The 15,645-nt window shown below is 48.6% G+C and overlaps 1 protein-coding gene across 1 annotated transcript; it reads left to right on the plus strand.

The window, feature by feature from the left end:
* Positions 1 to 4,630: 4,630 nt before the first annotated feature.
* On the plus strand, positions 4,631 to 12,549 carry MBOAT4 (membrane bound O-acyltransferase domain containing 4). Its single transcript, XM_062213529.1, has 3 exons — positions 4,631 to 4,749; positions 8,622 to 8,846; positions 11,503 to 12,549. Exons 1-3 carry the CDS (start codon positions 4,631 to 4,633, stop codon positions 12,491 to 12,493), a joined length of 1,335 nt encoding a protein of 444 aa, XP_062069513.1. The 3' UTR covers positions 12,494 to 12,549.
* Positions 12,550 to 15,645: the final 3,096 nt, after the last annotated feature.

Consider the following 15,645-nt stretch of genomic DNA (forward strand, 5'->3'; position numbering starts at 1 on the left):
CATCCTCTGATTCACTCCCTAGATGGCGGAAAGGCTGGGGCTTCTTGCTTCTTCCCGGTTTCCCATGAGGGTGCAGGGGCCCAAGTACTAGGGCCATCTTGTGCTGCTTTTCCAGGCCACAGCAGAGAGCTGGATCTGAATGGAGCAGCCGGACTCTTGGCACTGCAGGTGAAGGCTTAACCTTCTACGTATCTGCTAGCTGTGTCCTCTGGTGAGCGTCACACCTAGCACTCAGTCGGCTACTTGACTCAAAGTCTTACTAAACCCCAAACGCCCGGAATGGGGCTTTCGGTACAAGCCTCATCCTTCCTCCAGCCAGTCGTCCTTGGTCTCTATCTCCGTAAAAAAATCTGCCATTCACTCATTGCTGAAGCCAAACTTCTATGAACATTTTTATTTCTAATATTGTTTGAAAGGCAGCAAGGATAGACAAAATCAAGCCCCCTATCTTCCGCCTCCAGCTCCCCTCGAAGTCATTTTGTAGTCAAAATCACCGCTTAAAAATCAAATCTAGGGGTGCCCTACATCCCATATTGGAGTGCCTGGGTTCAGGTCCTCCTCTGCTTCCTGTGCCAGCTTCCCAGCTGGTATGCACCATGGGAGGCAGTGGCTCCAGTACTGGAGTCCCTGTCACCCATGTGGAAACCCAGATGGAGCTCCTAGCTCCTGGCTCCTGACTTTGGCCTGGCTTAGCAGGACTATTACAGGAACTTGAAGGGTGAATCAGCAGATGGGCTCTGTCTCTGTTGTTCCCTCTTTGACTTTCCGAATCGCTTGGCCTTTAAAATAAAAGGTTTAAAAAAAAAAATCCCAGGGGCCGTTGCTGTGGTGTAGAGGGTAAAGCCATTACCTGAAGTGTGAGCATCCCAAATGAGAGCCAGTTCGAGTCCTGGTTGCTCTACTTCCCATCCTGCTCTCTGCTATGGCCTGGGAGGGCAGTGGAGGATGGCCCAAGTCCTTGGGCCCCTGCACCCATGTGGGAGACCCAGAGGAAGATCCTGGCTCCTGGCTTTGGATCGGTGCAGCTCCAGCCATTTTGGCCATTTGGGGAGTGAACCAGCAGATGGAAGACCTCTCTCTCTCTTTCTGCCTCTGCCTCTCTGCAACTCTGCCTTTCAAATAAATAAGTAAATCTTTTTTAAAAAAATTCCAAATCATTATTTTTCTTCTTCTTCTGCTTTTTTTTTTTTTTTTTTTTTTTGACAGGCAGAGTGGACAGTGAGAGAGAGAGAGACAGAGAGAAAGGTCTTCCTTTTGCTGTTGGTTCACCCTCCAATGGCTGCCGTGGCCGGCGTGCTGCGGCCGGCGCATCGCGCTGATCCGAAGCCAGGAGCCAGGTGCTTCTCCTGGTCTCCCATGCGGGTGCAGGGCCCAAGTGCTTGGGCCATCCTCCACTGCCTTCCCGGGCCACAGCAGAGAGCTGGCCTGGAAGAGGAGCGACTGGGACAGAATCCGGCGCCCCGACCAGGACTAGAACCCGGTGTGCCGGCACCACAGGTGGAGGATTAGCCTATTGAGCCACGGCGCCTGCCTTTGCTTCTTTTTTTAAAAAGATTTATTTATTTATTTGAAAGACAGAGTTACAGAGAAAGAGAGGTAGGGACAGAGAGAAAGGTCTTCTATCTGCTGGTTCACTCCCCAAGGGTTGCAACAGCTGGAGCTGGGCCAATCCGAAGCCAGGAGCCTGGAGTTTCTTCCAGGTCTCCCAATGGGTGCAGGAACCTAAGGACTTGAGCCATCTTCCACTGCTTTCCCAGGCCATGACAGAGAGCTGGATCAGAAGTGGAGCAGCTGGGACTCAAACCAGTGCCCAAATGGATGCCAGCGCCTCAGGACAGGGCTTTAACCCGCTGCGCCACAGCGCCTGCCCCAGGACCATGTGTTTTGTTGTCATTCTGCTGAACACCAACCACCATGCCTGGTGCACAGTTGTTACTCCCCACAAAAACTTGTTGAATAGGTGTATGCATGAATTTAAGACATCCTGTTGGCACCAAGCATGTAAACACCCAAATATTTACAATGTCTATCTGAATTAACTTGAAAGACTTTCATGGCATGCATATAAGAAGGACCATTTTGGGCCAGCACTATGGCTTAGCCGATAAAGCTAAGTGCCGGTTCTAGTCCCGGGTGTTCCTGTTCTGATCTTGTCTCTGCTGTGCCCTGGGAAAGCACTAGAAGATGGCCCAAGGCCTTGGATCCCTGCACCTGCATGGGAGACCCAGAAGAAGCTCCTGGCTTCAAATTGGCCCAGCTCTTGCCATTGCAACCATTTGGAAGTGAACCAGTGGATTGAAGACTTCCCTCTCTGTCTTTGCCTCTGCCTCTCTGTAACTCTGCCTTTCAAGCAAATAAATAAATCTTAAAAAAAAGAAGAAGAAGAAGAAGAAGGGCCCTTTTATCAGCATTAGGTATGATGTCTAGGGGCTATAAGCTTTTCAGGGATGTAAAACATGTTTCAGACCTGAAAATAAAATGTACTAACTCCCAAAAAAATGAAGAAAAAATTTTAACAAAAGAAAGAAAAAACAAGGAAAATAAAGTACTGAATCCAGAAAACAAAAAGTACAAATAGGAATTAGTAAATATTTTAAGATATCTAAAACATCATTTTTCATAATGAATCAACTGCAATTTAACTCTTCTATACATAAAAATTATACTTACTGTGGGATGTGCTTGTATTTAACGTATTTAATAGGATGTCAACTTGTTCAGTTTACATCCCTGTGAACTGTTTTGTATTTGTCTAAGACTGTTCTTGCTTCTGTGACCTAGAATAAGCAACCCATCTCTTTGGAAGTGTCCTCTTATAGACAGCCATGTTTAATATCCCTGGTTCTCCAAAATCTTTTGAAATTTTCCCTCTCTGCAGGTGATTCTTTGTTTATCCACTACAGTATACACACCACAAAGCAGCATGTCCCAAGTGCATAGCCACTGACCAGGTAAGGCATAAGCTACCTTAACTGGTCAGGTCAACAATGTTTCTCAACAGTCACATCTCCCAGGTGGTTGACATGGTAACATTTGTTAACGGGTCAGGAACCATGACCGTTATGTGGGAGACATAGAAAAACACAAAGCAGGCCTCTGCCATATTGAAACTAAGTAGAAGCATTGATTAGTTGATCTGCATGCACTCCCTATATAAGCTCCCAATGCCCAGACCTGGATGGACCCCTCCTGGCAAGCAAGAGTCTCTGTTTGTCAACAAAATCTGTTTCACTTGCTTTGCTCACTCCCATTTATTATCCACATTGTAATTCTTCATTGTGGTGAAGCAAAGAACTGACTGCGAATTCCTGTACCAGTCTCTCCCCGTGTTGCCATCATGATTTAAATCTAGGGTTCCACCCCAGCAACCTCATCCAATGCAGTCACTTGTCAGGGCCCCACCTCAGTGACCTTGAATGGATCCAGCCTCTACCCTAATCCATCAGCCATCGGCATCAAACTCGGAGTTCAGCGTCTGCATGGGCTTGGGAGCCAATTCTGGTCCAACCGTAACAATAGCCCAATAATACTCAGGTATTTTATTACTCACTTGTTTTACCTTCAGCTACATTCAGCCAACCAGCTGTCCACTCTACGCTTTTACACGCTTTATGTAATTTTTGTTCCGTTGGAGCGGCATCGTTGTGTCGAATTGTAAGATGAAGCTCAGTGAATCCTCCACGTCCCCAGCGAATCAGAGGCTTCAAGGTTTTCTCCTCTGTGCAGAGCTGTCTCCAGTAAGAGGTGGTCCTTGCCCCTGTATCAGGATATATTTCCTCCTACTTTACCGAAGGATGCCTGTGGGGCCGGTGCTGTGGCGCAGTGGGTTAACGCCCTGGCCTGAAGCGCCAGCATCCCATATGGACGCCGGTTTGAGCCCAGCTGCTCCACTTCTTGGATATATAGAGAGAAGTCTTCTATTTGCTGGTTCACTTCCCAATAGCCGCAACAGCCGGGAACTGGCCAGGCTGAAACCAGGAACCTGCAACTCCATCCTGGTCTCACACATGGGTGGTAGAGGCCCAAGTACTTGGGCATCTTCTGCCTTCCCAGGTACATTAGCAGGAAGCCGAGTTGGAAGTGGAACAGCCAGGACTTGAACCGGCACTGATATGGGATGCTGTTGTCACTTAAGTGGCGGCTTAACCCGCTATACCACAACTCCCACCCCAAGCATCTTAAATTTTGCCCCAAGAGCCTACCTTCTCTCCTCTGCTCAACTTGTTCCTCCTGCCCATGCAGGGAGTTGTCCGTCCTCAACTGGAAAATGAGATTTTTCATTAACTTAGTGAAGAGAATATGGCAGTTTGACGTATGATGGCTGGAAAGGCAAACAGTGTCCTGTGTCAACCGAACAAAGCCACAACTTCTGAAAGCGGTGTCTTCAGTACATATTACTAAGTAATATGACCCCAAGATATGTTTTGGTCTCCATAGTGCAGTTCCCCTTATCAGCAAGCCAGCTTCCATACTGCTTGTCTGCAGTGCTTCTGTTTGGTTTTTGCTCAGCCAGGCCTTCCTGCAAAAAGACCGTATAAAAAGACCAGAGAGCGCCTGGCTGACACTGCTCCTTGAGGAAGCCGCCAGCTAAGCACTCTGGAAAGGACGGCGTCTTCGGTTCCAGTTCCGAATGGATTGGCTGCAGCTGTTCGTCCTCCACCCGGTCTCACTTTACCAAGGAGCTGCTTTTCCTGTTGCACTACTGTTTAATTATCTCTGCATCAGGGACTCATTTTCTGCTCGTGCCAGGTAGGCGAGAGGGTCACCTTTGCTCTTCCATCGAGGAGTACGCTAGCAGGCCAGGAAAGCAGGACAGACCTCAGGTGTGAAGACTGCCTATTAATTACACCTGGTGGTGACTGACTGCCACTGATTACTGGTTGTGAGATACTGAATACGAATGAGAGAGGAAAACCGGCCGGGAAATTGACATCATGTCTGCATTGACTCAAAGTGTGACAGGTTCACGGTAAGTGGGGAATGACTAACCTATGAGGACGATAGATGCTGAGATGGTACAGGAGTCCTCCGATGTGTACATCCATGCAGATTCTAGATTCCTTGAGCAATCCTAATTTCATGGAGTTTTACCATTTTCAGTAAAATTCTATCTAATATAATATTATAGAATAAATATTAATATATATGATATATTATAATAAGTTGTATCTATATCTCATATATATTATATATAATGTTATATGTTATATTTAAAACTGTAAAGTTATTTGCTATTTATTTGAGAAGTAGAGAGAGAGTACCTGTCTGCTGGTTCACCCTCCAAATTCCCATGACAGCTAGGACTGGGCCACGGCCAAACCTGGAATCCAGGTTTCCTGTGTGAGTGGCAAAAACCCAATTACTTGAGCCATCAGTACTGCCTCCCAGGGTATGCATTAACAGGAAGCTGGAGTCAGGAATAAGAGGCAGATATTGAATCCAGGTACTCTGATAGGCACAGGTATCTTTTTTATCTTAAGATTTATTTATTGATTTGAAATGTAGAGCTATAGTGACAGAAGGGGAGAGACCTTCTATCCACCGGCTCACTGCCAGATGGCTGCAACTGCCAGCACTGGGCCAGGATGAAGCTAGAAGCCTCACTGGGGTCTCCCATGTGGGTAGCAGGGGACCAAACATTTGGGCCATCCTCTGCTGCTTTTCCTAGGCCATTAGTAGGGAGCTGGATTGGAATACAGGCAGCCAGGACTAGATCCATGCGGTCCTAGGTGTGAGCACAGATCCCATAGCAATGACCTTCACCAGGGAATCAGGGAGTCCCGAGCATGTAGAGCCACCCACAGTGACTGCCCAAAGACCCAGCCACACCCTGTGCTCTCACATGCAGCCACAGAGTTTTCACAGTCCCAGCTCACAAGGCTCCCACAGTTATGGGCACCTGTTGTACCTGAGCAAGTGCAAACAGATGAGCACCACACATTTATAAAATTTCGGGCTTATCCCCTAAAAAACTCTTGACCTTGAAGCTCAAAGCAACAAGGTTTGTAAAGGCAAAAAACACAAGGCAGGGAGGGGGAATACATGGTTGGTAGGATTGGGGGAATACATGGTTGTTAAGATTGGGGCCGGTTGTGAGGAATACATGGCTACTAGGGTTAAGCTGACCTAAGGCCTATGTGAATCTAATATCAATTACAATCTTGACAATAGACAAATTACAATCTTGACATTAATCCAGGTGCAGCCTATCTGTTTCAGCTTGAGCGATCATGCTAGGAGTTTCTGTGCTCTGCCAAGGGGGATACAGTGTGCTGTTATTGTCTGATTTTTAGATAAAACTTTCAGACCAGAATCTCACGGTGGGGGGGGGGGGGTGCTTTCTCAAGATGGAGTCTTGGGTGCTCTAAAATCCCTACTATCAAAGTGTTACTTCACACCTAGCCCCCTGTCAATTCTCCCAAACTCAGGCATCTCCTGTTGGCTCGTTGCTGGGCACACAGACACAAGCTGGCACAGCAGTTACATATGTCCAAAATGGCACCTGCCTGCTCTGGGCTAGTTGCAGGACACCGGTGCTGGGTGGTCGGGAGAGAGAAATGTGCCTTACTTTTTTTTGCCTCTAGGTTGGGAGATATACCGTCCTCCACAGGGCTCCAAGCCAGGCTCACACCAACCAGGCTCTTCCCGCAGCTTTATTGCCAGTGTCTTGGGCTGCTGCAGTCTGGTCTCATCTCATTCTCCAAAGCTGGCGCTGGGGCTCTTGGCTGCTGGGGTCCTGAGTTGTGCACATTCCCACCCTCCACGTAGATCCTAATGTCTCTCTAATTTGAGTGGAGTTTCCTCTGCCATTTTCTCCCTAACTTTTCCCTGAGATTGCACTCTGTTCACATTTTTTAAAACTATCTTCCCCTAGACTATAGCAGTAAGCTCCCTCCCTATTCCGCCATCTTAGTGCCTCTCCCTGTAATTTTTTAATATCTAGGAACCTCAATGCATTAGAGACAGTCTCTAATTTTTAAAAAAAGTTTTGTGGAATACCCTTTTGTAAAGTGAAAATGCATGGCCAAGGGGCCACCTCCTAAGGATTCACTTATTTTAGAAACCAGGATTTTTATATATTGAGGTTTCTGACAATTCCTTGGATTTCACAAAGAAAAATGAACCCAATCACAGATTGGCAAGACACAGCCTGTATGAGAAGTAAAAGACTTCGAGGGCCAAAGAAACCCAAGGACAGAATGAAGAAAGGCAAAATAGAGGGCAGATGCTGCCATGATGCGACCTGCAGGGATTATGCAGGTTTTCCGTGAGAGCATTAACAAACAAAATAGCGTTTTAAAAGCCAGAACACTGGTTCATAAGATCTAAAGTGCAGTGCAAGGATGATGGGCGATACAAAGACTTTTTAGAAATTTTTATTTATTTATTTATTTAGACAGAGTGGACAGTGAGAGAAAAAGAGAGAGAGAGAGAGAGAGAGAGAGAGAGAGAGAAAGGTCTTCCTTTTCCGTTGGTTCACCCCCCCAATGGCCGCTGCGGCCGGTGTACTGCGGCCGGCGCATCGCGCTGATCCGAAGCCAGGAGCCAGGTGCTTCTCCTGGTCTCCCATGCGGGTGCAGGGCCCAAGCACTTGGGCCATCCTCCACTGCCTTCCTGGGCCACAGCAGAGAGCTGGCCTGGAAGAGGAGCAACTGGGACAGAATCCTGCGCCCTGACCGGGACTAGAACCTAGGGTGCTGGTGCTGCAGGCGGAGGATTAGCCTAGTGAGCTGCGGCGCCGGCCACAAACACTTTCTAAGTTAAGTTTCAAACACTTGCCAGAGGGAGGTATTGAACCCCCCTCCCCCACCACCCCTCCCCCCCCAAAAAAAAACCTTCAGGGAAGTGTTACCTTAAAAAGGAAAGACATTCATCTTCAGATAGTTCTTTTAGATCTTCAATGCTAGATTCACATCACTTTGGTCAGACTACAGGACAGTAGGTTTTGTCAGACTACAGGAAAGCAGGTTTTGTGTTGGTTTTTTTTTTTTTTAAAGATTTATTTAAAAGGCATAGTTAGAGAGAGAGAGATCTTCCATCTGCTGATTCACTCCCCAAATGGCTGCAACAGCCAGGGCTGAGCCAAACCAAAGCCAAAGCCAGACCAAAGCCAGGAACTCCATGTGGGTCTTCCATGTGGGTGCAGGGGCCCAAGGACTTGGGCCATCTTTCACTATTTCCCAGGCACATTAGCAGGGAGCTGAATGAGAAGTGGAGCATCTGGGACTAGAACCTGTGCTTATATGGGATGCTGTCATTGTAGATATGGCTTAACCCATTATGCCACAATGCCAGCCACAGCCATTAGGTTTTGATGGTGCCCTATGAGCATGGCTATTAGGACTGTTAATGGCAGCCTTCAGAGGGAATCACTGGCATGGTGGGCAGAAAAGAGAGGGCTTCCCAGGGTCACTGAGGCAGGAATCAAGCTTTGTCTCTTGAGGGAGCAAAACTGCCCCTGGCTTTTTCTCCCATGTTTAGTTGCATCAGAAGGCCATAAGGAAGGCGTCCATGGGACAATTACATGGATTCCTCCCTCCACCGAGTTCCGGGGAAAGACTTCAGAAGCCACGTATCTGCCACAGGGTCTCAGTCTCACAGACGTGTCCCTTTTCTTTCAGGTATCTCTTCCTGCTGGCCGGAGGGGGCGCCCTGGCCGTGGCTGCCATGGGGCCCTATGCCATGCTGGTCTTCACGCCCGCGGTCTGCGCCGTGGTTCTGGTCTCCTCACTCAGCCCACCGGAAGTTCACAGATGGACTTTCCTCTTCCAGATGGGCTGGCAGACCCTGTGCCACCTGGGGCTGCAGTACACGGAGCATTACCTGCAGGAGCCCCCTCCCATGAGGTAACACGACGCCTTGGTTTGCTTGTCCTGAGCTGCCCGGGGATGTGCTGGCCGCACAGTTCTCGCGGGGAGAACCTCGGTGTTGAATTGGAGTGCTCATTTCTTCTCTGTGGGTTTGACCTTGAATGGAAGTCATTTAACCTTTCAGACTCGACTTCTTTCCCTGGGGGGTGGCGGTGGTGAGAGTCTAGTTCTTGGCTCACAAGGCCTGTTCTAAGTCGGAGACAGTGAAGGTCAAAGTGATTCAACAATGATTCATAGGTGCGTGTTGCCCGGGTAGCACGGCATCTGGCATTTCTCTTAGTTCACTGTGCTGAGTGGGAGGCTGCGCCAGGAGTGCCCGGAATGGCTAAGCAGCACTTTGCTGCCCTCAGCGCGGGCGGTGACACGCGGCCAGCAGGTGCGACTCTCTGGAGACCCTCGCTGCCCGCTCATGGTGGCGGCCCCAGCAGCTGCGGAGTGGGGGTTTCTCTTGGTTCAGACTCAGCTGTCCCCTGTCCTCGGGAGGAAGGACGGTCACCCAACCTAGAAAAAGGAAGACAAGAGCTACCGACCACCTTGCCGGGCGTTTTTCACAAGTCAGTGTGGGCACCACGGTTGAGGGAAATGGCTCCCTCGTGATCCCGGCTCCCTCTGGTTAGCACACACTGGCCCCGCTGTGTGGTTTCAGAGAGCGGAGGCCGGTCCCTTCTCGAGTCCCGCCTGCCACTGGTTCACTTCTGCCACCGCTACTGCACCCAGAATCCTTTTCTGCTTCCAGAAAGCCTTCCGGCTTGCTTCTCTGAGGAAAAGGTCAGAGGGCAGGTGGGCGGGGACGTACTGAGTGACCCGGAAGTAGTGACTCGGGACTTCCGTGGGGGCTGGGAGGGCCGTAGAACAGGCTCTGGCTGGACAGGAGGAAAGCCGAGCCAGACCGAATGGGAAGGCGTGTCCGGCTGCTGTGGCTGTCTAACAACCAAGCAGAGATTTGTTTCCTCACAATTCCAGAGGAGAAAAGTTCAAGGTCACAGCGTCCAGAGGACAGGTTCTTCTAAGGCCTCTGTCCTTGGGCTGCAGATGGTCGTCTTCCTACTTGGGTGTGCAGGCGGCCTTCCCTCTGCGTCCATGGCGTGTAATGGACCAGAGTCATTACATACACCAGTCATGGAGTAGAGGCTCACCCGGGAAGCCATTTTATCCACCTGCTTATAGATCCGGTCTCCAAATAGGGTCACACTCGCCAGTCCTGGGGTTAAGGCCCTTACCACATGGATTTCGTGGGGGACCCCTCAGCCCAGAACTGAAGGTGACTGAGCAGGCGTGGATGGCACCTGGAGGCTGCCTGGCTCCCAGTTAAGGCAGGAAAGTGGCTCACTAACACCCTCCGTACATCGTCAGACACACAGGTGGAAACAGCAGCAGTTGTGTTTTCTCTACAGGCCCGTGGTGCCGATTGTAGAGTGTGGCCCTGTAGTTTTCACTCACTGTTCTCAATCTTTTTTTAAAAAAATTTTTTTAAAAATATTTATTTATTTATTTGAAAGTCAGAGTTACAGAGAGAGAAGGAGAGGCGGAGAGAGAGAGAGGAGAGGTAGAGAGAGAGAGAGGTCTTCCTTCCGCTGGTTCACTCCCCAGATGGCTGCAACGGCCAGAGCTGCGCTGATCTGAAGCCAGGAGCCAGCAGTTTCTTCCAGGTCTCCCCCGTGGGTGCAGGGGCCCAAGGACTTGGGCCATCTTCCACTGCTTTCCCAGGCCATAGCAGAGAGCTGGATCGGAAGTGGAGCAGCCGGGACTTGAACTGGCACCCATGTGGGATGCCGGCACTGCAGGCAGTGGCTTGATCTGCTATGCCAAAGCGCCCCAGCCCCAATCAGTAAATCTTTAAAGAGAGAAAGAGAGAGGGTGGCAGGGATCCAAGCACTTGGGCCATCTTCAGCTGCCTTCCCAGGCACACTAGCACGGATTAGAAGCAGAGCAGCTGGGACTTGAACCTGCACTCTCATATGGAATGCTGGTGTTGCAAGCAGTAGCCTAACCCACTGCTCCACAATGCTGGCCCAATAATTTTTTTAGAGTTTTATTTATTGGAAAGGGAGACAGAAAAGGAGAGAGAGAGACTTGCATCTGTTGGCTCATTCCTCAAATGCCTGCAACAGCTTATCTGGCTGTGGCAAAAAGCCCTCCCTTCCACAGTAATCTGTGCATCTTTGACAATGAAGTGGTACATGTTCACGAGATGGGTGAAGAACACACCTCAAACTGCCAGCCGCTCTCCACGCACTCTGACCCATGCCTCAGAACCAATCCCAAACCAGGCAGAATCTTGCAGGATTTGTAGCCTGCAGCTTCCTGTAATCTCATCACTCCTAAAGTTCAGTTTCTTTGGCAAACTTCTCCCAAGTCACTGATCCTAATCTTTGCAGGCCATTCTTAGAAATATTATAATCCACATTTGCATCCATGACTCGTGTTGAACGTCTTCACGTACCTGTTGATTCTGCCCAGGGTGGAGTGTGGCTCTGAATTCTTCCTGGAGTCTCAGCTGGGGCACTGCAGCCCAGGCACTTAACCTGAACTCTTCGGAGCTGCCTGTTTGCTGTGTGGTCATGTGTGACAGACTGGAATGGAAAAGAGAATAAATAGGGAGTGTTTTCACACTAAGAAAAATCTCTTTCAGGTTCTGCATCGCTCTTTCGTCCCTCATGCTCTTGACCCAGAGGGTCACGTCCCTCTCACTGGACATTTGTGAGGGGAAAGTGGAGGCGGCCTCAGGAGGTGTCGGCAGCAGGCGCTCTCTGTCTGAGCATCTGGGGAAAGCACTGCCCTATCTCAGCTACTTGCTGTTTTTCCCTGCTCTCCTCGGAGGCCCTCTGTGTTCCTTCCAGAGATTCCAGGCTCGTGTTCAAAGGCCCAGCTCTTTGGGTCCCAGGCAGTGTTTCTGGGTCCTGTCCTGGAGGGGGCTGCAGCTCCTCGGACTGGAGAGCCTAAAGGTGGCCATGAGGGGGCTGGTGAGTACAGGGGCAGGACTGAGCCACTGCCAGCAACTCGAGTGCGTCTATGTCATGTGGTCCACAGCCGGGCTCTTCAAACTCACTTACTACTCCCAGTGGATCCTGGATGAGTCCCTCCTCCATGCTGCAGGCTTTGGGACTGGGTTTGGCCAGAGCCCTGGTGAGGATGGATACATCCCCGACGCGGACATCTGGACACTCGAAACAACCCACAGGATAGCCCTGTTCACAAGGAAATGGAACCACAGCACAGCTCAGTGGCTCCGGCGGCTCATCTTCCAGCGCCGCAGGGTCTGGCCACTGTTCCAGACCTTCGTCTTCTCTGCCTGGTGGCACGGACTCCACCCCGGACAGGTGTTTGGTTTCCTTTGCTGGGCTGTGATGGTGGAAGCGGACTACCTGATTCACACCTTTGCCGATGTGTTTATCAGGTCCTGGCCCCTGAGGCTCCTCTATAGAACCATCACCTGGGTCCACACTCAGCTCATCATAGCCTACATAATGGTGGCCGTGGAGGTCAGGAGCCTCTCCTCACTCTGGTTGCTGGGTAATTCATACAGCAGTGTCTTTCCTGCAGTGTACTGTACTTTGCTTTTTCTATTAGCAAAGAGAAAGCACAAATTTAACTTCTTAAAAAAATATTTACTTGAAAGGTAGGGTTAGTAAGAGAGAGAAAAAGAGAGAGAGAGAGAGAGAGAGAGAGAGAGAGAGAAAGAGAGATTTCCCATCCACTGGTTCATTTCCTAGATGGCAACAACAGCTAGGACTTGGCAAGGCAGAAGCCAGGAGCATGGAAATCCTTTTAGATCTCCCATATGAGTGCAGGGGCCCAAGCACTTGGGTCATCTGCTGCTGCTTTCCTGGGTGCGTTAACAGGAAGCTGGATCAGAAGTGGAGCATCTAGGACTCAAACTGGTGCGCATATGGGATGCCGATGTTGAAGGCAGCTGCCCAACCCATTGTGCCACATGCCAGTCCCCAAATTTACCTGTCTTATTTCCTTGCTTTCTCTTATGCATCTGTGAGAGAGATTAGAAAGTACCAGATGATACACGGATGGTGTGCATGTTTGAACATTTCCATAACGTAAGGATGTTTTAGGAATTGGATGGATACACCTGATGGCCTGCCTTAGAAATTGGTGTGGCTACTTTAAGCAGCAATCCCTCTGACTGTCACTGGTGCATATAAAGACACTTCCTACTGTCACTACATACAAGCTCCTATTGTTGGTACTGAGAATACAAAACAGAAAAAGACATGGCTTCTTGCTTCAGGGCCTCCTTTTCTACAAGTGGAGGCAAAGTTTTAAGGAAAGCGATGCAAAGAGCACAAAGTACTGGGAACAAGAGAGCAAATGGAATATGCATGGACTCCCAGAAACCAAGCATCCAGTTGGCCCCCTTGATCCTGGAATGTGAACTTGAGTGACACAAAACCAAACCTCAGTTGTGCTATTATATTGGTATGTTACATGAACTTGAGACCAGCTTATAAGTTTGAACCCATCCTTTGATTTCAGAAATTTGAAATATCTGGTCAACATGTGGAAATTTGAAACATTTGGTCTAAAAATGGGAAGGCTGATATTATTCTTGGAAGTGTGTTGCTAGAGTGCAGATCCACCTAAGGCTTGATAACTACTTACGTACGCATTACATGCAAAACCGACTCAGGCAAATGTTACACACAGAGACCGAGAACGGGAAAGAGATGATCATTTACTAAGACTTGGACAATGGGTCTGATTCCTTTTCTTGGCATATGCTAAATAACTCCCTCAGTTTCTTCCTTGGTCTGGAGTTAAAATAGTAACAGCAACAAAAAGCTACCAGGACCTACAGGTTACATTGAAACAATGTCATATAACCAGCACCCTCACCACCTTGCCTCAGCTGTGGGCCACCTCTACTAAAATATAATTACTGTTTTTCTTTAAATCAACTTACTTTTAAGAACTTACCTTCTGGGGTCAGTGGTGTGGTACAGCAGGTTAAGCAGCTGCTTGGCAGGCCCACATCCCATATGAAAGTCCTGGCTGCTCCACTTCCAATCCAGCTCCCTGCTAATGCACCTGGGAAGCAGCAGATGCTGGGCCCAGTACTTGAGTTTCTGCCACCCGTGCAGGAGACTTAGATGGAGTTCTGGGCTCCCGGCTTTGGTCTAGCCAAGCCCTGGCTGTCGTGACCATTTGGGGATTGAACCAGCAGATGAAAGATCTTTCTCTATCATTCTGCCTTTCAAATAAATAATTTTTTTTTTTGATAGGCAGAGTGGACAGTAAGAGAGAGACAGAGAGAAAGGTCTTCCTTTTTGCCGTTGGCTCACCCTCCAATGGCCGCTGCGGCCGGTGCATCGCGCTGATCCTAAGGCAGGAGCCAGGTGCTTCTCCTGGTCTCCCATGAGGGTGCAGGGCCCAAGGATTTGGGCTATCCTCCACTGCCTTCCCGGGCCATAGCAGAGAGCTGGCCTGGAAGAGGGGCAACCGGGATAGAATCTGGTGCCCCAACCAGGACTAGAACCCAGTGAGCCGGCGCCGCAAGGCAGAGGATTAGCCTGTTGAGCCACGGCGCTGGCCTAAATAAATAATTTTTAAAAGTGTGAATGTAAAACAATGATACTTGTTTTAAAAAGTAAAAGTAAGTAAAACCTTCCTTCCAAGCAACAACACTGATGAAAATTGTATTTGGTGTACTAATTATATTTTTTGTGCTACTCACTAAAAGAAACACATGCTTGTTCAAAAGAAAAAAGTGTTTATTTGTGTACTGCTTACAACTGTCTTCTTATTAGGGTGATATCTATTCCATCATAAAAGTATTAAGCAACTATCTAAGCCTCCAAAACCAACACTTTTCATTCCTTTTCAACACATTCAATGGCAAATAAGCCTTTAATATTTAAAGCCTGACAAAAACAGTAGATGACTTGGAAAGTTACAGGTCAGCATCACCACTTAGTATTTTTTTTAACTTTTATTTAATGAATACAAATTTCCAAAGTACAGCTTATGGATTACAATGGCTTCCCGCCCCCATAACTTCCCTCCCCCCCGAAACCCTCCCCTCTCCCGCTCTCTCTCCCCTTCCATTCACATCAAGATTCATTTTCAATTCTCTTTATATACAGAAGATCAATTTAGTATAAAGATTTCAACAGTTTGCACCCACATAGAAACACAAAGTGAAACATACTGTTTGAGTACTAGTAGCATTAAATCACAATGTACAGCACATTAAGGACAGAGATCCCACATGAGGAGCAAGTGCACAGTGACTCCTGTTGTTGACCCAACAAATTGACACTCTAGTTTATGGCACCAGTAACCACCCTAGGCTCTCGTCATGAGTTGCCAAGGCTATGGAAGCCTTCCAAGTTTGCCGACTCTGATCATATTTAGACAAGGTCATAAAAGACAGGGTGAGGATAGTAACCAATGATCCTAAGAGTGGCATTAACCAGGTCTGAACAATTATACAGCATTAAGTGGGGAAGAGGACCATCAGTACACACAGGTTGGGAGTAGAGCCATTGGTGGTAGAATAGAGGTTATGATTACAAAGGAATGAGGCCCAAGCACCACTTAGTATTAAGGCAAACAAGCAGCAAGTGAACTCTTGGCACACAGAACCCACCCCTGATGCAGCAATGGTGGGAATCTGTCGTGGTCTCAGCCAGGGTGGGTCTGCATTTCCTCTCACATAAACAATAGCTCAGGGCAGGCAGGGGGTTCACAGAACTGAGAACTTGAATGGGGGGGAAAACAGTGCCTCGCCAAAGAGATGGTAAGGGACCCTGAGACCATTACA

Source organism: Lepus europaeus, chromosome 16, assembly GCF_033115175.1.
Source record: "Lepus europaeus isolate LE1 chromosome 16, mLepTim1.pri, whole genome shotgun sequence".
NCBI classification, from domain to species: domain Eukaryota; kingdom Metazoa; phylum Chordata; class Mammalia; order Lagomorpha; family Leporidae; genus Lepus; species Lepus europaeus.

Bases quoted from the DNA above. Each gene is read 5' to 3' on its own strand.
- MBOAT4 (XM_062213529.1), top strand. From the start codon at position 4,631: ATGGATTGGCTGCAGCTGTTCGTCCTCCACCCGGTCTCACTTTACCAA. The intron at 4,750-8,621 runs GTAGGCGAGAGG...CTTTTCTTTCAG, and splicing joins TCATTTTCTGCTCGTGCCAG to GTATCTCTTCCTGCTGGCCG. The intron at 8,847-11,502 runs GTAACACGACGC...AATCTCTTTCAG, and splicing joins CAGGAGCCCCCTCCCATGAG to GTTCTGCATCGCTCTTTCGT.